This window comes from Pseudomyrmex gracilis, unplaced genomic scaffold (assembly GCF_002006095.1).
Source record: "Pseudomyrmex gracilis isolate BER0280 unplaced genomic scaffold, ASM200609v1 scaffold_24, whole genome shotgun sequence".
Lineage (NCBI taxonomy): Eukaryota > Metazoa > Arthropoda > Insecta > Hymenoptera > Formicidae > Pseudomyrmex > Pseudomyrmex gracilis.
The window spans coordinates 207671-235127 of NW_018020608.1; the positions used below are offsets into that span (position 1 = coordinate 207671).

At 42.9% G+C, this 27457-nt stretch overlaps 1 protein-coding gene across 6 annotated transcripts in view; it reads left to right on the forward strand.

Moving 5' to 3' along the window:
• The window catches only part of LOC109852126 (neurexin-1), a 168825-nt gene that overhangs the window by 74782 nt on the left and 66586 nt on the right, over positions 1-27457 (forward strand). For 5 of the 6 annotated variants that reach the window (XM_020422981.1, XM_020422982.1, XM_020422983.1 and 2 more), the window contains exons 3-6: positions 2857-2998; positions 6129-6188; positions 17161-17304; positions 20908-21068. In XM_020422981.1, coding sequence (XP_020278570.1) covers positions 2857-2998; positions 6129-6188; positions 17161-17304; positions 20908-21068 — 507 coding nt within the window. The remainder of the gene's footprint in view (positions 1-2856; positions 2999-6128; positions 6189-17160; positions 17305-20907; positions 21069-27457) is intronic. The other variant, XM_020422985.1, reaches the window with a different exon arrangement.

The following is a 27457-nucleotide window of genomic DNA, read 5'->3' on the forward strand; positions in this document are numbered from 1 at the left end:
GCTCCGAGAAAGAACAAATATCAATTAAGCATAATGCAGTCCTCGATATTTACCCCCCGTGGAAAAAAAAAAAAAAAAAAAGATCTGACCCCAAGTATATATTCTGTTCACATTCGAGTCACGAGCTTCGCGTTACTCCGTGATTTTTATTTTTATCCCCCCGTTTGCGAGAAAAGACAGATATTAATTGAGGATAACACGCTAATATACGGTAACGTATACTCTTCGATATTTGGAAAAAAAGATTTGACCCCAAATGTATTTTTCGTCATTTATATTCAGCGCGCGATGGGGGTCAACTCATATCGTCCTTCGTTCTGATCGCTTCGCGTCATCGTCTGAGATTACTATTCCATCTCGTTCGAGATGGCCATTTGCCAACTCTAAAGACCATCTTGGCCACAATAGCAGAGCGTCGCGGCGACGACGCGATTGACCCCGTGACCCGACACGTGCATCTTGCACCGATCTTCCGGTTGAAACAATCCCATCTGATCGAGCGGAAGATGAGCGAGGGAGGGAGAGAGAAAATTTTGCCCCAGTTTTAAGAAGTTTGTATTCCGCAAAGAAAGATGTAAGTCTTCTCCATTATTAATTGATCTAATTATCTGTCTTTCTCTCTCTCTGACGAAATATATAGAAGAGCAATGCGGTATTTGGCCGCAAACGCGCGAGCAATTCCCTTCGCGGGTGGAAATTAAGCGCCGCGTCTTCGCGAGAACTAGCGAGGAAGTTTAAATATTTATATCCGCCGGCCAACAGCCACGTACACCACCGCCGCGTCTGAACTTTGCCGCGAACTTCGCATCGCAAAGCGCGAAAGATCAGGAAGAATCGGAGATTCTCTCGTGGTTGTCTTGTTATCAGTTGGATTTGCGGACGCTCGTGCGCGCGTGCGCTCTCTCTCTCTCTCTCTCTCTCTCTCTCTCTCTTTGTGCAAAGATAAAATTCATTTGCAAGTTTTCAGCGCTTGCTTTCGCTCAGGGAACATTTTCAGAGCCGGGGAATGTTTCATCCTCGGATCTTTTGACCCTTTGTCGGAAATGTCGATTCTTCTCTTCGCGCGCGCGAAGGGTATATAATCCATCTGGTGTAATTCATTCTGGTTACGTTAGCTCGGAAGAAGATTGTTCGTTTTCGTCGAAATGGCTAAGCAATTCGTGTAAAAAAAATTGTGTAACGTTTAAAATGAGCAAATACGTGGGAGAGACAGAGAGAAAGAGAGAGAGAGATTTGTTCAAATAATAAATCGCGCGCAAACCGTAAGATTTGCGCATGGTCGCTCGCACTTGCTGTTTCGAATTCGCTAATTAGCTTTTATACATCCGACCAAATTTCCGACAATCGTTCGTTGCTTTTATCCTTTCGAAACATTCGCAAAATTTCGTATAAAATTCGCTCGCGCGCACCGCCGCTTTTGTTAACATTGAAGTTTTATACATCGAAAACTTTCTCGCGTGTGCACGCAACTTCTGAGCAGTTCCTCAGAATTCGCGAAAGGCGGCGGGCGAACCTTTTCCTCCGATTCAAACGAGTCGCGATTTGGAGTTGAAACAGAACCGACGTTAAAAGAACTTCGAGAACAAGATCAACGTTCGCTTATTCTCATTGCAAAGAGCATCCATAAAAGTCGGGTTATGGCCGGTCCCTTGGGACGGTAAAACAAAAAAAAAAAAACTCTCGTTTCGCACGAGACTTAGAACGCGACGGAGCGCAGTTGCAGCGTTGCGAAAATGCACTGTCAAGGTAAATGAATCGTAAAAAAATGTTTACCGGGGAAGCGCGTTCCACATTTGTTTATTTTGCCGCTGCAGAAGAACGCCGCATAAGCTTGTGAAATAAAGATGAATGTAAATTGAGGGAAAATGCGAAACTGTTCTTCAACCTAAGCACACGCTATTTTTTTTCTCGCTCCCTTTCATATTTTCAGACCGTCGCGTCCCATATATATATCCAAACAATAACGCGAACGATGTTACAAAGCACAATAAATAAGGGTACGTCATTTTGCAAAAATATTATGTTTAGTTTTGATTAAAAACGTAAGAGCTTGAAAATATCTGACAATAAATATTTGAGTGTTCTAGTTTTTTGTATGCGAAACGAGATAGACGTCAAATGTGCAAGATAGCATCGCACGTCACGTTAAATGTTTCGACCAAAAAAAAAAAAAATAAATATGCTACAGCAGGATTTCCGGTGTATTATCTTAAATATTCAAACGTCAGTTGAATGCTCGAAATATTGTAGCGAGAGAGAGAGAGAGAGAGAAAGAGAGAGAAAGAAAATCGAAAAATAAAACCCCTTTCCTCTCTTCGCGGAGAGAGATTTGCATCTCTCTTTCTCGCATGCTGAAACCCTTTCTCGGATTGGTGTTTCGAGAGAGAGGTTACATTATTACACACAACCAGAGTCGGCATATACGCGCAACAGAAGCTTGTGCTGCATAATACGAAAATAGCACAGCACGCGCAACATGATAAGGATAATTCTAGATCATTTGCCGGCTTAAGACGCGATTTCTTTATGTTTCGCTGTAATTGTTACGCGAGGTTATTTGTGTTTTTACAAAAGCGCGGCTTTTAATTTCACGAACTAACAATTTTGTTCTTTCAACATGTTTTCTCTTTTACACGTTTTATGTCAAAACGTCACAATGTTTTGTATATAAGTGTCATATGTTTTTTTTTTTTTTTTTTTTCAAAGTTTATTTTTGCGGCAACACACAATTCTACTAATATAAGAGAGATATTTTTATTATCTCTTTATGCACGCGCAAAAACACGCGGAACTATTTCAGTTCAGTGATTTGTTCATTCGCAGAGCGCTAATGTGGTGTGATGTTGTATGTTACAGAGTTTACGCAACATGGTGAATACGACGGACGCCTGCGAAACTCGCGATCCCTGCCAGCACGGAGGTATTTGCATTTCGACGGATAGCGGACCGATCTGCGAGTGCCGCACCGGTGATTACGAGGGAGCGTATTGCGAGAAAGGTAAACAAACTAATAACGTCTTGAACAATCGTTAATATCTCATAATCCTTCTCGCGCGACGTGATTCTTAAATAAATTATAAATTTATTATGAAAATCGCAAAAGAGAGAACGATCTCTCTCTCTCTGTGTTTAATGAAACAATCGCCTGGACATGATTCTTATCGCGTGTATTTCTCGTTAACGTCTGGTGCGCGGACTCGTAAGAAAACGCTCGTCGTCGTCTAATGAGACGTAATTGCCGGCAGCTGCAGAAACCGGCGTGACGTGTACCGGAATGATTTTTCTCGCTCTCAAACTGTCACCGGCAATTAGAGAGAAGCCGAATAAGTCTCGGGAAATCGTTCAAGACGTTTCGCCGATAATTACAATCAGACTTTTTCGTTCGTCCGTTAATGAGGTGCGCGCACCAAGCAGTCGTTAACAGAAGCGATTCGGAAGTCGCGAGAGTAGCAAAATACTCGCCTGGAGAGATGTTCACCGTGGGTTCGCCTCTCGCAATGTTTCAAGTGGCCGATAACTCGATTATCTTAGAGAAAAGATTAATGTTTTTCTTAATTACTTCTCAAATAAGACGTTCGAACACGTAATTGCACGTGTTATAGATATTGTAATATTTTCTTGTAGAACTTGAAAATATGACAAATTTCGTCTAGCATGAAGTACGAAAGATTGTGGCAACCGACAAATTTAATGGGGGAGATTACATTTTCTGGAGAGAGAGAGAGAGAGAGAAAACTAACATGCCGGATTTAGTTTAATTGCTATTTACTCTCTACGATAAAATTTTACATTTTCTCGAGCTTTCGCGTTACGCGCACAAAAAGTATTTTCAACCGCGCATTAGTGGTAATTTCGCTACTCTGTGGATTTTCTATTTCTCGTTAGGTTACCACTGCGCGTGACAGGCGGTGATATACGCGTGTTTCATATAATTCATATAATTATACGTTACTGCAAACTTATTTTCCCAACGAAATTTCTTGCGCGTTTGTTTATAATTAGCAACAAAAATTTATAGCAACACACATCAGAGATTATTTATTTATTATTTCTTTACATCATTTCCATAAATATTGAGCAAATGTGCCACAAAGTAAACAACATCCTAGTTGCGCATTATTGAGAGCGGGGAGAGGGAGAGAACAAAAATTGAGTTCGCGATGGGAAAAAGAATATCGTCGCGCATCAAATAAACAATTTTCTTTTATCGAAGAAGACAACAGAGGGGATGTTTATTCAAAAGTTCACTTCACTGATAATTGCAAATCTTTGCGAACTCACGGGTCGGGTCTTTTTGCCGCTACTGAGACGTCGTCCAGAAGAACGTGAAACTTCAAAGACGACTCGTCGCAAAAGGAGAACCGGGACAATTTCATTTTAATTCATCTGTTAACAGCTTTCTGCAGGACGCGATTGTCCTCGTCGTGTCTGAGACAGACACAGAGTCGTTATACGCGATATAATGTAATTTTCAGCCTTAATGACCATGTTGAAACGAATGGAGGAAAAAGGTAGAAGAAAATACAAAAGGCCGGAAAAAGGACGAGAAGATGTTACAGATGCGTAAGATAAAATGGCAAGATAGCGAGAGCTCAAGGAAGCAAGGCGGCTGTGTGCAAAGCTCGAATGCAAAGAACAAAAGTTTCAGGATTCATGAAGATCAAAATATGTAATTAATCAGTCGGTACTTTTTTGCCATAGATATCGCGGACAACTTTTGAATGTCGTTAGCGTAAAAAAAAAAAAGAAGAAAGGAACATCTGCCGGTTGAAAAACTGAGAAAAAGTAGAATAGACGAAAAAAAACGATCTGAAAAAATTGAAATATTGTATTTTTTTTAAACTCGCTTAGTACGCGAATGCTAATTCGAAAGCCATTAATGCAAAACAGTAACTATTCTTATTCAAGCGTCATAAATTTCAGATCTTACACAATCTCTAATAAAATATGCCGTATAATAAAATATGCGGCAGATGTTTCGACCGTGCAAATATATCATTTTATTTTTATAATTTTAAACAATATCTGCGCGCATTTTTTTCACAATATATACATATATACATATATATATGCATAAATTATTATTACACGTGTGTAAAGTATTGCTGAAAAAAAAGTGTTATTAGAGAGTGTAATTTATTGATGCACTCGCTGTCAGTTCGTTCGTTATTAATGAACAAAGAGACGGGAAAGTTTCGGATTTAATATTTCACGAAGACAGTTTTTAATAAAACTTTTAAGACGTGTGTTGCTGCACACATGTGTGATCCAGATATTGAGATTAGGAAATTACGTTTTCACGATGTTAGTTCGGAAGTATCGGAAAAATATATAATTTAAATAAAACATCGAAGAGAGAAAGAAAACAACTCGCCAAATTTCGCGACGTTTTTTTACAACAAGATGTTATTTTGTATTTTTCGAGTAGCTACTTTTGTACAGCGTGTGATCGAACAATTACGTCGTACAATATGGCAATTACGTTTTTTTTTTTTTTTAATTTTCCGGATAGATAAAAGTTGAAAAATTTTTTTCTGTGAAAAAAAAAAGAAAGAACGCGATAGCGAACAAGTTTTACGTTAAAACTGTACTCGTTTTACGTACTCGCCGCAGATTGGCGATAATCAAGAGTTTATGCTTGCGGCAAATCGTTACACAAAAAGTGATTCAACTTCGCGCTTCACATGTATCGCATCAAGAAACTCCGTTAGTTTGAACATTCAATATTCGTTCGGGAAAATCGTTTTTACGTGTATATAATGTTTTATGTATAACGATCAAGATTATTTTTCATACAACGTTCGAGCGTTGTCCGAATAAAATATTAAGCGCGCGTTGTCGCGTGTCTCTCTTTTTTTTTTTTTTTTTTTTTTATTTTCGTTTTATAGAAAATAGCAGGTGTACGAAGTTTCTTCTCTCGCGAGCGATTTCAATACAAACAAACGTTGTTCGAGCGTTGTTCAAAAGTCGAATCAAATCACACCAAGTGTGTGCGCGTGTCTTCTTTTTTTTTTCTTTCTATAGAGAAACGTGTACGTAAAGTTTCTTCCCTAGCGAGCGCGACCGCGAGAAACGCATGGTTCAGTTCTTTACTTTCTTTCTTGTTATCTTTCTGTTCTCGCATATAGAGGCATGGAGCACGGTGCTGCCCACGGCGGGTGCTGGCGATTACTGGGCTTGGGATTACAGTGAGTCTCTCGCTAATTACAAATACGAAGCGTTCGCGATAACGTAGACGGCCGGTAGAGGTATATCAGTACGAGTAATCAGTAGATCAGTAGCGTTAGTTACGGTGTTTCCCTGTGTACAGACCCCTTTTGAGCGTGTCTAGATAAATTCTTTATTAACAAAAATAGAGCGCGGCGAAAACGTGCTCTCTAAATCTCTTCGGAGCGAAATCTAACTCGAAACGATGGCGGATATTCGCTCCGAGCGATAGTGAAAATAAATTTGTCGCTTAGCTGTGAAAATTTATTTTGTCACACAAAAGCGAACTAATTTGCTGGCAAATATAGAAGTGTATAAAAAAATTTAATAAATTATTCAAATGTTTAATTGTGACTTTTACACGTAAATTGATACTCTCGAATATTCAAGGAGAGAATGTTCTTGTCCCAAAGACGTGACATACACACACACACACACACACACACCCGGGTGGTATAATGTTTATAATTAAAAACACGCTCTATCTCTTTCTGCGTATTACACCATCTTTTGCACATGTTGTAATTCGCATAAGCAATATCGAAGAAAGTGATGTTTTCGCATTAGTATTCTCGTATCATCTTCTTGTCGACATATTATAGAATCGATTTGGGTAAATTACCATATTTTGTTGCTCCTATCCTGTGTGCATAGAAATTAGTTTAGATAATGTTTCTCCCTTCCCCACCCACCTCCTCACGTAGCTTCTCTTCAATATGCATCGTAAAGATAAAAGTTTTGTTGATATGTGGTAAAACCAAATTTGTGTCAGAAAATATTGCGCCCCATTTACATAGTTAACGTGTTCTCTCTGTCTTATGTTTTGCATATTTTTCACTTTCTGATAACAAGTAAATATGCACCATTTGATAAATGAGAACGTAACAAATAATCTCTCACGTTAGATCGCGATACAAATATTCGTTGCGAGTCAATTAAAATAAAATAAAATAAAATATAAAAAAAAACATACTCAAATAAGCGTATAGTGCAATTTACCGCGTTGGATTTTTCGATTCGGCGCGCGGTCTCTCAAACTCGCGATATAAACTCGGATCGTCAACGAAATCGCGTAAATCACCAAGAACACCACCTAGGAGAGCGAATTGTGTGTGGCGAAACACGCGGTAAACAACGGGTAGACGACGGATGGGCAACGGCGGCGTGAATCGAAACCCGGCGGTTTAGGCGAGGGCTAGGTCGGCCGTTCGGTATCAATGGCGTTTCTGCGTCAACAGCGTTTAGTCCCTAATTTGCATACCTCGCGAGGTACGAATGCATTCTCCGCCTGTTGACCAGTTATATCTACTCAGAATTAGGCTGTGTGTCTGTAACTTCGAGCCACACGGACTCGTGATGTGGACTCTCGCATAACGTCGACTCTCGCAACTCGGAGGAACGATATCGAGTCTCCTCACATTTTTTGAGAAAATAGACACAAATGAAATTACAAAGAAGAAACATTACGAAGCGCGCGATGTTTTATCACGTGTAAAAACAATTTCAATTAAATATTTTATGTTTTATCTAGTGATAAAATCTTTTTTTAAGAGTTAAAAAACAAAAATGAGACGAGGATTTAAAATAATCCTGAATTGTGCGCACCTCCCACGCGTCTTTACGTGGCATCGAAAGATTGTGCGATATAAGCGAATGCATTACTGTCGCGAGGAATTTATACATTTCCGTAATCATTTGTCGCGGTATAACCGGCCGTTACGTGACGGCGACGACGACGGCGGCGAAGAGTGTCCTCGAGCAGCACAGGGTTAATAACACGGATTACGCTTCGCCAAACCCTTCGCGATTCTCTCTTCTCCGGCCGTCGCCTCCTCTCGTTGCTCACGATATCACCGACAAAGGGTTATCCGCGTCCGGTCGGAAAATCCATTTTCCAACGGCGCGTCGTCTGGAGACGAGCAAAAAGCTCGTCTCGGAAATAGTTGGATATGTTGCATCGGTGAATGAAGCGTGGATGGGCGCGCTATATATCCGAGGAGAGATAGTCGGAGTTCTCTCTTCACAACTACACCGAGGGGAACGTAATATTCTCTCCGAGCGGGATTTATGCCGCAATGGTCGCGCGCGCGCATTCAAGGGATGGAGGTTGTTGCGGCACGGAGAGAGGTTGCGCCAGAAGGGAGCCGTCTTCGTAGATTATGAACGGCCGTTTTGTTGCGTTGTTAGCGAATATAACGCGGCTACGACGCCGCACAGAAGACGGCCGCTAATTAAGTTTTTCGCGCACAGAGAGAGCTTCGCGCATCCTCGCGACGCGTTTCGCAAAAAGGAATGCGGTCTTTTGAGGATGCAAAAAGAAACCACGCGTTTTATAAAGAGAGAGACTTTACAACGTTCATTTTTAAGCGATTAATTAATTATTTGAGGAGCAAAAATAAGGGAGTAAGAATTAAAAAAACCTCTTGATGGATTAAATGCCAGGAAAAATAGTAAGCGAAATATTTTCTCTCGCTTAACCCTTTAGTGCCAGACATAAAAAACGATCTACGAGTTGTCCAGATTAGGTCTGCGAGATCCACGCGACTTTAAGTTCGAATATCTCCGCAAAGAGCAATATTTTTTCAATTTCTTTTTTTTTTAAATCGAAAGGTTGAAAACGTAAAGTCACGTGACAGGTCAAAAGAGAAAAAACAACACGTGACTAAAGTCAAACAATAAAACTAGTGCAGTGTTTTTCTTGTTTATCGCCGTCTGAGAACCGTACAGTGACGTCGCGCAACATCTTTCGTCAACCAGAATCAGTTTGCGCGCACAATTTCGGACGAGCAGCAATTATATACGTTATTTGTGTTACATCACGCGACTGAACGCGTCAATGTGCTGCTATACTATGCTGTATACCAAAGTGGCTCGGGTTAGTTCTCGAGTTCTTTGTTGTTGAGAGACGACAGAGTGACGACAAGGAAAATAAGGTGAGAAGCGACTCGGAGAGCAATTACTCGTACGTTCCGGTTGCGAAGAATTATGGTTCTTCCAGTGCGGCAAACTTTGCGACGAACTTTGCCTTGATCCTTAATTCCTTAACGCCTTGGTCGCGCTAAAACTCTGTTTGAGAGCGATATATAATTCATTAATGCACTCGCCGTCCACCGTTTCTGCTGATTATTAATGGCCCACCCCGAGATGGAAAACAAATTTTACAAGTTGGAATTGCGTTAATTTATGTCAAAACAGGTTTGAGAGAACGACGATTAAATGAACTCCGACTTGGGACAAAAAGTGTGGAGTAAATAAATATAAACGATAATTATTCGTCGATGTATCGAGCGAACTGTGTTATATAAAAGCTTTGGACGTGTTGCAAGACACATTTATTGAATAAATATACCAGTTTTTATCTCTCTCTTTCGATAAGAGAGAGAGAGAGAAAAAAAAAGAGAAAAAAAAAGATTGATTAGTTCTCTCTTTTCATGCAGACGAGAGTTTTTAGCTTAGACCGGAGCTTTTTATTACATTTACGGCGACCACTTTTGCGCTCGTAGCGCCAATTGGGTCAGTAGGTGAAGAGAGGGCGTTTCTGCCAGCGAGAAAAACGGTTTTATTAAATTTCGGGGGTTAGGCCGGTTTTTCACGTACCGGGCCTGACGATTGCAATTTTCCGCCGCGACGATACAAAGAGACCGACGCGCGCGCGCGCGCGCGAGATCTCTTCCTTCTCTTTCTCCGGCAGAGTTCTCCACCTGTAATGCGAATTTGTTTGCAATAACTATCGCACGATAAGTAATCAATACTTATGAAGCGAGATCGGATCGCGCGTACGACCAGCAAAAATCGGTATTCCGACGGCATTAAGTGGAACACACACACACACGTGGTGGAAGCAAAATTATTAAAGAGCCGTCCGATAATTAACGATCATATGTAACATATGTACACAAGGATCGAATTTTCCGCGCATTGTGTGCGGATTGTTAATGTGCGCGTGCACGCACACACACCGAACGTCTATGGTATTATACACTCAATAGCACATTATACGGGATATTCGATAATATCCGCATTTGCTGAACAGAAACTACAATTCGATTGCGGGAATTGTGCTTGCGCGAAATGGTTCCTTGCTAAAAAACAAAAAAAAAGAAAAACACTGAAAACTTTAAAATACACAAAAAAAATCCACAGGTACGGAGTTAAATTGTGCGTTAAGAAACGCGTGTGTGTATTCGAGCTTTTCGAAACTCGCGTAGAAAAACGATCAGTAGTACTTACTCTCAAGTGGGTAAGTAATATCGTTCCGCGGAATTTTATCAAAAAAAAAAAAAAAAAAAAAAAAAAAAAAAAAAAAAAAAAAAAAAAAAAAAAAAAACGAAATTTTCGGTATTTTGTCCGAAACGCGCTTATTAGACTGCGTTTAATTTCTTTCTCGTCTCGCCCGCGCTTATTATTAGTTCCCGAAAGCGCGAGCGACCGTTTTATTTCGACGCTCTTTGCGTCGCGGGAATAAAAGCGTCTTGTGCACGGGGCGGAAAAGGGAACGGCGAATTTCTCTGCGAGAAATGGCGGCGATGTCGTCGTCGTCGTCGTCGTCGTCGTTGTCGCAGCACGACGCGCGCCACTCGCGCGAGATGAGAAAAAGTCCGTGTCGTTTCCCGCGGGATCTCGTTACTCCTTGAAGCTGCTCTTCGAGAGATTACTCGGCTAATCCCGTATGGACGACGACAACGTCGAGGATGAGATCGAACGACAGCGTTAATGTCGCCTTTATCTCGTGTTGCAGGAATTTATTAAAAAATAGGTCACCGACGCCCATATACGCGTACACACGCACACGCGCGCGCACACACATTGCAGTTGCATATATGGGTCGTTCTATAAAGTTTATAATTTACCGAGAAAAAACTAACTAGTTTTAGTTCTCTCTCGCGCGATCTATTTCCTCTTGGCATTTTTTTTTTTTTTGCAAAAGTACCACGTGTTGAGAAATATTATACGTTGAGCAAGAAATAAAAGAGATGAGCAAAGCTCGATGTGTACACATTAGGTGTGAGATATTGTAATTAAAAATAAATTTATTTTCGCGTTTGGCGGAAAAGAAACGATTTCGCGCAAAAGGTTAAACGGTCAAAGCGCCACGTGCGCAGATTTCGCGCTCGCGAGAAGAGGAGATCCTTGTCGCAAGTTTTACAGGCTTGCGGTATAAATCAGGGACTAACGCTTCCGCCTCGCGGAAACTTTTTTAATATTCCATCCGTGTGGCCGGCGGCAAGCAGTTTTCGATAGCTCTCCCTCGATCGCCGCGACGGAATCGCGCGAATGCGGTCAGGTCGCGCTTACACGTTTTATATACGGTGGTCATTCGCGCACTGGGTCAGTTCTTTGGGTCGCTTACGTTTCTTTACACGTTAGAACGCGATAAATGTTTGCGATGAAAAAAACGTATTATATCATTGAAATGTAAACTGCGCATCTATCGAATTCATGGCGCAAACGACGCTGATCGGTATACGCAAAACAAAAATCCGTGTAAAAATATTCCAGAATTTATGCAATCGCTTCGCGCTCGCTCGCGGCTCTTCCCGTTCAGGAAACAAAAAACTCTCTTTCTTGATGAGCTTTCTCATAAATTGCCGAAGGATGTTACCCGAGCGTTTCAATATTTGCGCAGCTGTCTAAACTCATGTTTACATGATTTATCCTTTATTGACACTTGTGTGCGTATCCGATCAATATTTGTCGCCCGTGGCTGTTCTGTAGCAGCGACTAATTGCGAGATCTACCTCATCTCCATAATATACGTTATTAAGAAGAGTTCTCGACAATCAAGCGTTTCGTCTCTCGTAAAGAGGAAGGAAGGGACCTCGAAAGTTTTCGGCAGCGTATATATATATATATATATATATGGTTCTTTGCGTCCGCAAGGAAGTTCTCAATTATTCTTGCGCGCGCGCGTGTGCGGTTGCGACGAATAAAGGACCGGGAGGACAGGAAGTTTCGCCATACTCGTGAAGCTCGATATAGCAGCCCCCGAGGGCTGTGTGGCGCGGATCGGTCGGTTGGCGTAGTCGGTAATTTCCATTTCGCGTTCTGCCGGTGAGAATGCGCGCACCCTCCTCTCGTTACGCATTCATGCGTGGAATTGGCGTCTCTCTCTTGCCTTGCCCTAATAATTTGTTCCCGCACTTTGTTGTCCCCCCGTTTGTGCGCGCGAATTTACGTAACCATCCCCATCTTCTCTTCCTCCCCCCCCAATACTCATCACGCTCGCGCAAGCACGTATGCGCAGAATATTTCTTGCTCTTCTCAATATTTCTCTCTTCACGGTTGGAATATTAACACGTTTGTTTTAATTTGTTTAATTAAATTAAATGAAATTTGTGAAATATTCACATGTTTGTTTTATTCGCGTCAAAAAGGATCTGAATTAAAAGTCGGAACGTGTGTGTGCGTTTTTAATATTTTAATATAAAATATTGCACCAACAATTGCTCCACCGTCAATTATTTGGTTTTTATTAATTTATTGGAGTTATTCTAATTTCTTCCTCTGTTGTGTGTGTGTGGAAGAAACTTTTCGTGACGGTTTTTTTGGCACATGTGAGAAAACGCCAATGAATTCGCCCCGTTTCTCGCGCGAAGTTGAAACGCTTACGACGTACTCCAAGCGCGAAGTGTCCTTTTCCGAAACACAGAGCGGCCAATTCGAGCTGGACCGTCCGGTGTATCGAGGCTTTCTGAGCGCGAGCCGCGACTAGGGAAGCGTGCGATAGTAAAACGACAAGAGAGCTCCGCCCGTCGTGTACCGACCTCGGTAGTTTCCAGTGAGCGATGTCATCGTGTGTTGTGGCAACGTGACGCAATATACATGCTAATACGATAGCTTCAGCCGGTTCGTGAGTGTATGCGAATACCGGCGGAAAATGTCGCCGCGCGCGAGATCCTCTCTGCGCTTTGAAAACGCGCGACTATACACGGCGAAAGACGCGCCGCCGCGCGCGACGGTGACCGACTACCTACATCCACCCCCTACACACACGTCTATGAATTTCAAACGACTCGCCTTTCTTCCCGCGTAATACAACGCGCAAATCAAGTTTCGTAATTGCAAACTACCTTCCAAAACAAGGCGCGCCAACTCGCGGTTCCGCGCAACAACAACAGCAGTGTGTTGTCGGGCGCGTGTGTCGTTAAGTTCTCGTCGCGATTTTCTCCGCGACGCGTTGCGTCTCTCCTCGTCGACTTCAATCAACAACCACCGAATTGCGTGCTCACACATCCGTTCGTTGACCTTAGTCGACTTGTTTACGTTTATTTGTTCAGTCGTTCTGAACATTTCATTGTGCGTCCAACATTGCAAGTGATCTGTCAACTCTCTCGCGCGATACTCAATTCAAAGTTAATTGTATTACCACGGATTGTATTACAATCCGGATTATATACGTGTCGCGCACGTATACGTAGAGTGTCGCCAGTACGCGGCGGTGAATGAAAAAGTTAATAATATCGAGTATACCTATACTTAGTTCTTAACGGTGATACGCATAAAAGGCTTTATTGTTTTGGAGAGTTTAGAGAATTTCCGCGGGCCATACATATATGTATTCTCGTGCAGAGTCGAGGGAAACAAAGAGAGAGTTCTCTCTATGCGGTCGTGTTTACAGTGCGGGTTAGATGTCTATGCGAGTTGTAAGGACAAACAAGCCACTTCCCCCGACTATAATTAAAACAAGGTAGCAAACAAGTGCAAATCTAATATGTTTATCAATACGACTCTCACAAGAAGAACAAAGCGTTTTTGGAAAATAAATAAAACCAGACGAGACCCAGACGCGCGCGGAAAATACAAGTGAAATTGGTTTATTGTTACGTACATAATGTTTTTCCCGTTTCTCTCTCTCACTCTCTCTCTCTTTGTCGGCTCTTTCTCTCTTGTGTTAACTAGTTATTCTTTTTCTTTTTGCTTTTATTAAACGTTTTATATTATTTTGTTTTGCGGCGAAAGATTGCAAATTACATTCTCGCCGAAGACGCGCGCGGCGAGAACCATTTGCGAGGATTAACTTGGTAATCCTTTAAATGCACGGGACAATCCCCGACGTGGAGAGATTCGAAAGTGCGCGCGGGAACTAAATAAATCGGACGACGTCTTTAGCGCGCTTTTATCCGCGCGCGCGCGCACAGTGAGATTTATTAAACCTGTACATATATATATAAACTTTCCGCACACACATTTACTGTCTCAGACCTTTAAATGCTCAGATGGAGTTTATTTTATTCTAGCCTCTAGTAGTTTGGCCGAAATTCAAGCGAAATAAATAACCACCGCTATATAAGGTTCAAAAAGAAGAGAGAGAGAGATAGATAGATAGAGAGATAGAGAAAAAGAGGAAGGTATAAAATATTGTTGAAGTTTGGAACCGTTCCGTCGAGCGAAAGAAGTTATTTTTTCACTACTGTTGAGCGGTAATGTAAAGACAAAAAAATCACTTGTTACCAAATTATTTAATGCAATTGTTCCAAAAAGTCTTCGTCACTAGATTCTACGAAAAACATTCTGATTGGAGCCACAAGGAAAAGCTCGGATTCCATTTACCACTCGGCGCGTTTTACGCGCCGTTGATCGTTTGTTTTATTTTGGAAATGTGATCCTCACATTTCACCGAGGGGAGAAACCGAATCCTTGGCTTCCTTGGTAGGCTAATTACGCGCGGCACTTGCGTTATACGCGCGAGATCGGCGCGATCGATTTAGTTGAGATGCCACGGAGTGCCAAATGATTCCCAATGGAGCAAAACCCAAGCCTGGCAATCTGCGTGGATATCGCGTAATTATCCAGACTAGAGAGGATAGCGCGCACGTGAAATGCTATATATATATATATATGTATGCGCAGACGCGTTTTATGGTAATTACCTTGTGTACCTGTACTCCCTCTCTTCTCTGTCTCGTATGACTTCTTTTTTTGGTTTTTTTTTTTACGATTTCGACAATTCTCGCCATTTCTCGCCATGTAAGCGAAGATAAGAGTTTTTTTCCGAAAGGCACATCTTAAGACCGCATTTATCTTCGTTATCTCTTTACTTCAGGTTTCGAGAGCTTCGAACAACTTCTACCATTGACCAACTCGGTTGATCCCGAAAATCTCCGCGCCGTTTCTTCTCCTTCGCGCGCTCTCTAGTCCTCCGTCTCCGCGGTCTTGCATCTTTTATCAAGGAAAACAACATTGACAAAGTCGCGCATAAATCGCGACTAAGCGCACCTTAAACGCGCGTCCCGATACACACGCGCCCGTTGCTACTAATCCGTATTAATCGTCGGTCATTTATTAGGAAGTCAGCAATGGAGGTGCCGCGCAATTCCGCACCTGGTGCGCACTCTCAACCCGCAATCAATCCGTGTGTGCGCGCGCGCGTTTCCTTCTTACATCCATAAATCTCGTCGCTAAACTGCAGTTGTGTGCATCCGCAAGAAGACAAAGCCGCGCGCGATCATGGGAGCGCGACAGTTGCCGCGAAGTGCTTCGAAAGACGCGTCCAAACTCGACGATCTAGTCTTCTTTCGATCGGAAACGGTCTTTTCTCAAAAGTTTCGACGATAAGAGAAGTATTGTCGCTTACGTTTTCGGAAACACGCGTTTGCGATTTCAAGTTTTCGCGTGTGAAAGTTTTTTTTAAAAACGCGACGGGCACAGAAAAGAGAGATTATTCACAAAAAAAAAAAGAAAAAAAAACAAAGGAAATCTCGGTCTATCTTAGTTTACTATTTAAGAGCGAGAGAAGAGTGTAATTTTTTCTCACACCGGAACACAACTCGCCGCATTTCTCTTTCTCTACACCCGCGCGCGCTCTCGAAAAATCTTTTTTTCTTTCCGTCTCATATATCTGAGTGCTAAGATCTGCTCGTTTTCCGAGCGCGCGGAACTCGTCGCCGCGCCGCAAAGATCTCGACGCTCTTCATCCGAACTCTTGGAGAAGAGCCGCGCCAATGCACAATCGGATCTCGAGAGAATTCCTCCGCTCTCGGAAGGAGACTTTTTGATCGGGCTCTCTCTCTCTCTCTCTCTCTCTTCTCACTCCCCCTCCCCTTTTCCAGCTTTCGTTATTATTGCGCGACGAAACAAAGGTATAAGCGCGGTTGAGCGCAAAAACGACCGTAAAGACGCGGGGGCGCTTAATGGCGGCTGGCGCGTCGCCAAATCGCGCTCTGCGGGGTCGAATGCACCGATTGAAATGTTCATTACCGCCGCAAATCATCCCGCGGCCGATCCCGCCGCGGGAAGGGGAAGAGAGAGGAGCCTCTGTACTATATATCCGCCACTTCGTATCTCTTTCAGCTCGCTCAACCGCGCCGGAAACGAATCGCCGCGATAAATCCGCCTCGCTGTCGATTCTTTCTCGAGAGGAAAGAGAAAGAGAGAGAGAGAGAGAGAAAGCGCGCGTCGTTTCTGAGATGATGGGAATGATACGTCCGGTCTTGCTCGTATTACTGTGATTTTCTCTCGCGCCAACACTCGCGAGAAAAGAAAATAATTCTCGTCATATACACAGTTTGTCCGGAAAGTTCCCGGACTGATTTTTTCTAGCGCGGGTAAGCGGCGCTATCGAGCGGTCAACGCTGGAACTACTTAGTANACCTTGAAGTGTAAACTTGTTTAATAAACCATATCTTTCATTTTCGATTTTTAATTCACGTAGTCCGGGAACTTTCCGGACAAACTGTGTATATCGCGCGAAGAAGAGAAAGATACGAACGAGTTTATTCGCTCGCACGCTATTGCTATTCACAAGAAACATTGTTTTTTCTCTTTAATCTAATCTCTCTCCCTCCGCGTCGCAAATTTTCCGATCGATTTTTCCCTCACGCGGTCTTCCAAAAAAAAAAAGAAAGAGTTTTCCACGAATTGTTCGACATCGCGACGATAATTCGCTTAAAGAGAGCTGCGGCAGAGCAAATTGGCCGATTTGTTGACCTGTCGTTGTGTGTTTCTTGTTTTCAGACAAAGCTCCCTCGGAAGCGTCGTTCAGAGGAACCGAATATCTCACGATAGATCTGAGCAAAGGACAACCGGTGTTCAGCACGCAGGAATCCATAAGTCTTCAGTTCAAAACGAGACAACCGAATGGACTTTTGTTTTACTCCGGTAAGTATATTATTTTCTATCTCCACATACCGCTGTAATACGAGTAATTGATTTTGTCGATCGTATTAACTTTTTTTATTTTTTTATTTTTGAAATAATCTTATTTTCGCAATTGTGGATTTCCGTGAAGCGTCTTGGTTCGGCGAACGAATAAAAATGTAAAATCGTGTTGAATTCGTGTATCTTCTTTTCTAAACGATTATTGACAATCGCTAAAGACAATTGTCGATTATTAGTCGCGATATTCGCAAAAATAATTCGATTCGGTGAAAAACGCGCGACTGACCGCGGAAACGCGCGATCAATCGGAAACATTACGACGAGAAGATGTACAATGGAGCTGGGCCGTCTAATCGAGTAACTCGCGAACGGTCGAATATATATATATCTCCTTCGGAGATAACGCGGGATAGACAATGGCGCGCTACCCAAAGGACAATGAACCGCATATTAAAACCTCCTTGCGATCGCGCTCCTTTCTCTCTCGCGGCGACATTATAGCCAATTAGAACGTTCCAGTCGCGCGGAACCTGGTTCAACCAACCAGAAAAGTCATGCGTCTTTCTTCTCTCGTTTTGTTTCTTCTCTTCCTCCGTTCTTATTGTTCCTCCTTTTATGGCCTCACATCGGGCTCTTGCTTTTGACCTCGATTAATCCCAGATTCTCCAAGAATGTTTCGAGCAAAGTTTACGCGCGCGAGATAACGCGCGCGACGTTTCTCAGCTCGACGTTTTATCGAAAAGAATTCGACTGAATTATTTAATTCAATTTGTTACTTATTTTATTTACTTTTTTGTATTATTTATTTTACATCCGCGATTACTATTCCCGATAATTAAAGACTTTGATTTTCAATTGAAACATAATCGCGGAAACGCAATATACCGTGTGCAGGAAGTAATAGTAAAACTTCTCGAAGCTTTCCGAGCTTTATTTAAGCCGTACATACACACATACACACACACACACACACACACACACACATGTACGCAGCTTTCTAACACTCTCGGTATACAAATTCCTTAGTTTATAGCATACTTACGTAATGAAGGGTGAAATCAGCGCAGCCAAGACGGCAAGACTGCCGCACCATCCGCAGTAAAAGGAGGAGTTTGCACCTCCGCTCCGGTTGCAGCGCGGCAACTCGAAACCTATATATCGGAGCCGCAATGCTGTGCTGCCACACACGCTCGCGCGCGCTCACACACACACACACACACACACACACACATACTAACACACACGTAGCACTCGTTTCTCTACCTCGCATCCTCTGCAACACGCTCGTCCCAGGTCGCTCATTTGTTCTCAAGAGATAAGCTATAATACGGCCGTAACCGTGCATTTGGATTACGCGTATTTTCGCGAGACGCAATAATCGTCGCCACGCGTAATTCTCGTTCTTTGAAATCGCGCGCATCCAAGCGCTCCTCTGCGGAGAAACGTTTTCTCCGGAGAAATAAACTTGCCTTCGACGGTTCCGCGCGCAAACACGTCCGATCCGCTCTCGCGTCGTACTACTTGCTATTTCGCTACGTTGCTTCTTCTCTCTGTTTTCTCCTTCACCTTTCGACGCGCCGAATCGTCGCGCATTAAATTCTCGTTGGGATTGTTTCTCTCGCGGAGAAATAATTGTCTGACGTGTAATTGCGTGCAAAGATCTATCTCTGTCGATTAACAGGCGATAAATCTCTCTGATCTGACAATCGCGAGAGAGACCCGATTTTTAAGAATACCCGAGTGATAATAAATAAAAGAAATATATATTTTCAATTGTGATTTGAAATATATTTTGAACGTATTTAATATATTTATACTGTTTCAATAAAGTACATTTATTTTATTAAAACAAAGAGAAAAATATATAATATGTATTACGTGTTATATTTTACGTGTTATATTTTACGTGTTATATTTTACAAACGACTTTTTAATTATTTAAATATTGAGTCTCAGAAGCGACCCAGACGCAGAAATAGTACGTCTTTTTTTAAAAGAGATTGAGGATTCTAACTTGAGAGAGAGAGAGAGAGAGAGAGAGAGAGAGAGAGAGTTTGTTCACATAAATAATGCATCTGCTCAACGTGAGATTACGCACGCGCGCGAACATACATCGCGCGTTAATTGATTATTACATCGCTGAATCTGAAACAGTTCGGTTCGCGTTTTCTCGCGTTGATATACGCAATATATATTTGTTATATATAAATCGCATTTATCTTGCAGAGCGGTTTGTATTGGAAAATAAACCATTAGTCGGACCGAGCGATGTGATCGCAACGGAAACGCGCCCGGTTCCGATTTCTCGCCGAACATCCGCCGCGCGCGCTATCTCCACGGCGCATAACGGGGCGCGTTATCGGTGAGGGTTTTCAGATAGAGATCCGCGCGCGCGCGCGCGCTTTCACACGCGCATTGTGCAATGTAAACGAACGCGGTCGCCGCGCCGCGACGAACGAAAGCGCGCGCGGCGATACGCGCGTAATGCACTTAGGTGCGCATGCAAATGCGCCGCGCCGGCGGCCAATTAAGTCCGAAGTGCTGTCTGCATCTTTTATACGCTCCAGTCCCGAAGCCCACCCCGCGAGATAATTAGTATGCGGTCACAGCCCGATTTTAAAGCGACTGCGGCAATATCAGAGGGTGGAGTAGGAGGGGGACAGAAGGGGGAACGGCGTGGCGGCGTTTGCGAGATTCACGAGCGTAACGACGCATCCAGCGCCTGTTTGCGTTGCCGGTGAGCTTTTAAGCGTCGTCCCTTTCTGCAATCGCAAAACCAGAAAATAAATTTCCACGTGACGGTTACTCTTGCGGACGCGCGCACACACACACACTTGCGCGCGCGCCATTCTCTTAAACATATATATCCGGAAATTTTATCTCACATCAGTGCGCCTCGAGCATTTTCCACCGTGTATTCTGCGCGTGTCGTGACGAGAAAATACACTTCCTCTCTCTATCTATCAGCAGAATCGTCTTAATCCTCCAACTCGTTACGAGCGCAACGACGTAATCCGCGGAGGATTTCCAGTTCGAGCATGGAGCACAATTATTAACGACGATCGCTGGATATTTTAACCGGTCGCGCTCGAACCAAGTGCCCCTGAAACTAATGGTTAAGCGGTCGTAATCGATTTATGCGCTTCGCACTACATAATCCAGGCCGGGCGAGTTCGACGACACAAACGTGTAGAGCGAGCGAGGAAAACCGATGCGACATCGTTCCCTCGTGGGAATTAAAATGTTGCGCGTGTACTGCTGTTGAAGTTTTTGTTTTTTTAAGCAACGTGCGTGCAACGTTTAACGCGTCAAAAGAGATCGCCGGCTCGACGAAACAATAATGTCGCGTCAGAACGCGAACGCAAGTGAGACGTAAATTGTGACGCGCGTCCGAGCCGAAGGATCCCTGCGAGGATTATTATTTTTTTTTTCCGACAATTTTTCGACGTCACTCGTTGTCGCGCGCACATTAATTCTCAACAACGCACACGGACGTTGTTATTTTGCGCTCTTTGAAAACGACGAGACGAGAATTTGCCCGTGCATCTTTCACGCGCGTCCATCTCGCGCCGTGACTTCATTAGTCTCATTTTTTAATTACAGGAGAGGGTGATGATTATCTCACCGTGTCGCTGAGAGACGGAGGCGCCGCGGTCGGGATGACGTTGGCCAAAGGAAGATTAGATCTGCACATAAAGCCGGCCAGGGTGCGGTTCGACGATAATCAGTGGCACAAGATCATCGTTCACAGGAAAGTCCAAGAGGTAACAAATCGGCGCTTGTTGTTCGACGTTGTTTGTTTTGTTAATATTATTATTTTTAAAAAGTAGAGAAACTTAACAGCTTTTTTTTTCAAAAATTGACTTCAAAGAATCTGGAAGAAACGTTGTCAGAACGTTGTTTTGAAATATTTTACAAACGAGTATGTAACAATAATATCTAAAATAATTATTTTGCAACGAATATCGGGCCAACTATCGGGCAATGTTTTTTACTCATCCGAATACCAAATAGTTTTATATAAAAATAAAAAAAAAATTAAAAAATAGACTGTTGCCACCTCAGCCGCGGAATTTTAGTTTTACCATGCTCGAGTATCTAATTTGATGTTTTTAAATAAACGATCAATAATTTTTAAATAAATGTTTTTTTTTTAAATAGCAGAAACGCGCATTTGAAATTCGAACAGTCTACGACTTGTTTGCCTTTTAATATTCGCCGAATATTATTCGTTGCACCTCTACCAATAATAATAATAGCAATATCTAAACAATTACTGCGACGATATTTTGCGTACTACTAAAAATTAAAACGGTTTTTTCACAAATAATCCCTTTCCGGATACGCGTTAAATAAATATTGAACGGATAGACGGAGACGATATCGAATATGGAGAATTGAGTTACCTGAGAGACAATAATAATATGTAATTAAGACGACATTTATTCGACGCTCGGGCGAGAGTGCGGATGTTTCACGTGTCTAAGTTTACTCACTTCCATCCTTTGAATGTCCAATTTTAATGGCTGGAAAGTGGAAAATCCGATACACTCCGAACGCTCTGGGGGGCGTTAAATTTTCACATTGTCGTGATCCGAATAGATCGGCGAACGGACGTGAGAGAGCAATTTCGTTAATGCCGCGGACATACCGAACGGTATTCATTGCGCATTACGCGTAGTAGAATAGATAACGCAATTATTTGCGCGCCATCCGTGAGCGAGTTTCCGTGAATCGCGCGGCCGCGCGCGTGCGCGGAAAACGACGACGTGAGTTTATCAATTTATCACCGCAAAATATCGGTGTCCCTAGCCCCGAATTGCATCTGTCCGGTCAATTACAAGTAAACCAACACACATTGTGCTCCGTATATATGCCCTCGAGCGCGACGCGGAATAAAAATTTAATCTCTTTTCCGTTTGACCGCGCGCTGCTGTTTACGTCATTTTCTGGCTACGCGTTGTCGTTGACATGAAAGAGACAGTAAACGACGAGATTTTTTTCCTAAAATTCAAAAAGATTTTCAAACTCGAAAGATCGATCAAATCCCCGCAACGTGTGCGCTTTGTGACCGTTCGATTTCTCGCGTTTGATTTGCAAACGCGACGAGTGCGCAGTTTGTTTTTGCAACAATTTTGAGGAAGAAAAACGTCGACCTGCCGCAAAGCACCTGCAAATCACGAGCAAGAGCTGCTGCGCGCTTTACGATGACATTTTGTACATGGAATTTTCAGGGCTTATCTATTTCTGCCCCGACCGTTCGTTATATACCTTCTGGTGCGCGCTCAGAAGAGAATGCGCCGCGCCACGCTACGGACGCGATTTAAGGGCTGCGGATGTGCAACGCGTGAATTAGGTCGAGGGAGGAGGGGGGAGGAGAGATAGCGTATAGAGCTCGACCGAAATGTCCGCCGCTGCTTTGGATAATTTTCCTGAGCACACGGTGTTCGTTTGAGTCGCTTCCGCAGCTGTGTAAACGAGGAATCGATTCTCTCCACTCCCTCCTCCCTCCCTCATCTCCCTCCGGAGAATGTGCCGGGGGATTGTTCGCCCGCGGTTACCCCAGTGAAATGTATGCCAAACATTTATAATAAGGATTTTACGTTTTTGTGTGCTCTTATCAGATTTTTATACTTAAAAAAAAAAAAAAAAAAACGCGCGACATGAGAATTTTTGTATATTCAATGACGCGTCACTCTGAAACACATTCAAAGGGCGCTCGCTAAAATCTAATTCAGAGGAGACAAAGATGTTTCGACGCTCATTGTCGGTTTGTTGTTCCGGTGACAAGGGGGTTACAATTTTCGAATTAATATATAAAAGTTTGAAACTCACTTTCAATTTTTACAAAAATACGTTTATTAACAGTTTTTGCAAAGAATTCGGACAAATATGTATTTGTATTATTTATATTGATCAGCCGAATTTATATTGATTGATGGCTGAAAATGATCAAAATAAACTGATCCATATTTTCAAAAGTTAATAAATTTAATTTTCTACTAATCACTATCGATGGACCGGAGCTGTCAGGTCAGCGATTTTCACACTTGAAATTCGGAGAAATGTTTGTATTATTTACACAGATAGGCTGTAGATTATCGAAATAAAATGATGGAAAGGAATCCATTTTTAAAAAATATAAATTTATTTAATTTTAACCAGCCACTCTTCTGGATGAACCAGAGTCATCAGATCGATTTTTTGAATTCTCGTCTCATTGTCATTAAATCGCCGAGCGATTGAAATTGTTGCGAGAGCGCGCTCCCAAAAAGTTCGTAAAAAAATTCTCGCTCACACAGTCTCGATATCATATTTGATCTCGACGACGTGCAATTGTTAACTAATGTTAATAACGTAAATTAATCAATACCTTGATCGTAACCACGTTACAGGCAGGGTGTGCGACATTAAAGCCGCGTTCAAACACATCTATTATTCATTATCGCGTTCTAGTTATCTCTCTACTTACGGCGATGAGTGGCGATATCTCTCTACACGGCGGCGTTTCAATATGCATCGTGTACACACACACATACACACGCGCGCGCGCGTTCTCTCTGCGCGTCCTATCGCGTTACAAAGAGAGCGCGTGTGTTTCGCGATGTATCTTGGCGCTCAAAGCGCCAAGTAATTGTGCTCGTTTCAATAACGAAATGTAAATACCAGATGGTTTGGTGTACAGCGCAAGCATTGGGCATAATATTATTTCCTCTGCTTTCGTTTCACGATGCACGTTTACGGCGACGGCGCGCGCGAGCGTAGTTTCACCGTAAAAAAAAAAAAAAGAAAAAGAACCGGAGCATTTATCGCATAAAGCACGCACGCGCTCGCTTTTTATTCGATATTATATGCCCGCTTCGCGGAAAGTGCCGACCCCGTAATACTGACGTGACCATTCATACGAGTCTGGAATTATTAATAATGGCAGCTGGCGCCGCGCGACGAGAGAGAGTGAGAGAGAAAGAGAGAAGAGAACGCCTTCGAATTCATCGTACACTGCATTACGGGACGGTTAAATTTCCAGAAATTACCGCGTGTCCAGCGACGTAAAAAAAAAAAAAAAAAGCCACGTCCGAACGAACGCGTGACAAATACTTGCACGTGTCTACGTAATAAGTTTGAAAACAATCTCGTGAGAAATTTGCATCGTGTTTTTTTTTTTTTTTTTTTTTTTTATGGAGACTCGGCGGTGATAAAGAAGAGTGAGGAAAAAAAAAAGAAATTTGCATTCACGAAGATTCATCATCATCCGCGCCGTCATAAACAAAAATTGCCGCGCGACATTCTTTTATAACTTTTCTGTTTCATGAATATGCCGCGTTACACAGCGTAACGCGACATCCGAGATCACGCGGCGGGTGTATATTCAGAGAGCAAAGAGAAGGTCCTCACCAACCCTTCGTGTTCATTCTCAAACATTGTCCTACGACCCGGTGCTGCGCGCGTGTAAAGGTTAATGCCGTCGCAGGTGAGGAGAAACAGGAAGAGACGAAGGGTGAGTTAGAAGGGTGGGAAAAGAGATTGGGTGTCTAGACACCTCTTCTCTCTCTCTCTCTCTCTCCTCTCTCTCTCTCTCTTTCACTTTCTCCCTCTCTCTCTTCCCAGGTTAAACCTGGGCCTTCGGGGAGCTACGAGCTGCGCAAGGATCGACTGTAGTTGCGGATTGCCTATTACGTTTCTCCCGCGAGCGTTTACACCCGCCGTGCGCCCGCACACACGGACGCTATTATCCCGCCAATGGCTTAACCATACAGATGCCACGAGCGCTTTTGCCGATATGTTGCACGTGTGTAACGGACGAATGTAATTGTTTTTATTTCCCGCGGAGTTTTCGCGTTGAAATTTTTGCGACACATTTGCCAAAGAGAGAAAGAGAGAGAGAGAAAGAGAGAGAGAGAGAATATTTTTCATTGCGATTTCGATGAAACAGATAGGCACGTAATTACTCTGTCACTTTTTTTTAGCAGATATTGTAAAGCACCGCGTTGCAATACCAAAACCATTTTAACAGATTGTTACTGCAACAAAAAAAACTTCCCTCAGTTATGTTAAATCTGAGATTAAATATGCGAATGACCTTTTTTCGTCGCAGAGTTATTTTCGATAAATATTACGTACGACACATGTGATGTATTTAAAGGAAAGAATGTGTCGTTACTTTGTTTCTTCCGTAATTTTACTCGAGCTTGGACAGTTTTTGCGGAAAAAAATTTAGATATGCAAAAGGTTAACGTATATTTCAAGACTCGAGTCACGTTCCGGAATCGAGCAAGTATATGTATATACTGCAATAGTCTCGGGGACTATTTTTCATACTCGCTCAAGAATGTCTCAAACTCGGAAACGGAGAGGAAACTGAGATCCGGCTGGCTGACGTCACGATGACACGCACGAGTGCGCTTAGTGCACGGCACTTCGCGGTAACGTTCGTTAGCATCGACCAATATACACGGAATGTACACCCACTACTCCCCCGCAGCGATGACGTTCCGCATGCGAACTTCTGAGATTTCAATCGATTACGTCGCCCGCCGCGAACGCCATAAATTAATCCCCTTAAACGCGATCGTCCGATTTCCTTTCTCGAGAGATAAGCTTTATCGACCGACGTCACGTAGGTTTTATTAAATTTAAGATAACGCATCAGACGCGGCCATAATTCAAATGGCCCGCGATGAAAATCTCGATAAAGGGATGCTACATCGTCCAATAAAATTGGAACATTCGACGAATCACGCGCTTGCCGATATAATTTTATATATATATATAGAAAGAGAGAGAGAGAGAGAGAGAGAGAGAGAGAGAGAGAAAAAGAAGAGAGGTGAGAGATAAAAACCCCGACTTGGTATCGGAGCGCGGATAATACTCCCGAATGAACACAGAGGAAACGTGTGCGCGTTTCGATTCGCAAATCCTCAAAGGACGAAGTCCGCCACGAACGCGCGCGTGCTTCGACCGAGGGGATTCGCAGCTCCGATCTCTGACAGAAAGATTTAACACCGTATCACTTGTGCGAGTTCCCAATCTGCCGCGCGCTCTCTCTCACTCTCTCTCTTTCTCTCTCGGTATCGCTTGCGAAAGCAATGATGTTCGATCCGCGCGCATTCCCTCTCCGGGCGACGAATTCACCCTTTATACGCGCTAGCGAGCGCGAGGCGCCAGCGCGCGAACGGATCGAGAATCATTCGTCGTGTGTCATCGGGATCACTAGGTGTCTCTTAGGCACCGAATATTTTTATTCCCCGTAGCTGTTCAAGTCCTACTTTGGCAAAACGACAAAAAGCGCGCCGACCGAAAGATTCAGCGTTGCGTTTGCAACACGGATGTGAAGTGAAATACGTAGCGCAAAGATTTTTGGAATCCCGCGCGTTACCCGTTGAAATATTCAAAAAGTAGTTTTGCGTGGAGGTAAGTGTCCCGTAGCGGTCGGACAAGCTGACCAAACATTTGTTAAATAAATAATTATAAGCTGGTTGTGTTTATTTATGTAAAACATTGGGAACTGATATTTAGAAACAAATCTAAAAAAATCGTAAAAGTTAAAACATGTTTACGTCATCTATGATATTTATTTCTTCAACAAATGTTCAACCGTTCAGCCATTGGACGCTTACCTTATTTCGCGCGAACAAATTGCAAAGCGATATACTTATTACAAAAACGCGACGGCGTTTTATTTCCGATGCTTCTTTCCGAGTCACCCAGTGCACGCGAAAACGAATCAGAAGCGTATATACGATCCCCCATAAATCAAGATTTCAATTCGTCGCCCGCCTAGATCGAACTTATATGCATCGATGCGCCTCGCTTTTCTTGTCACGCTCTCTTTCTCTCTCTCGCTATCTCGGAATACTTTGAGAATTTGCTATCGAACTGTGCCATCTACGATACGTTTGTTGTCACGATCGATTTCTCGAGTAGAAAACAAAAGACGTGTCTATTTGTTGATGCAAGGAAATTCATAGCGTGGCTAATAAAGTGAACATGTTTGCGAGCCCACCTCTCCCAAAAAAGTGAAGAGCGCCGGAGAAAAGGATCGTTCAATGTCATTTTTCTCCGAAAAACATCGCAGACGAAAGAGACAAAAAAAGAGAGACAAAGAGAGAGAGAGAGAGAGAGAGAGAGAGAGAGAGAGAGAGAGAGAGAGAGA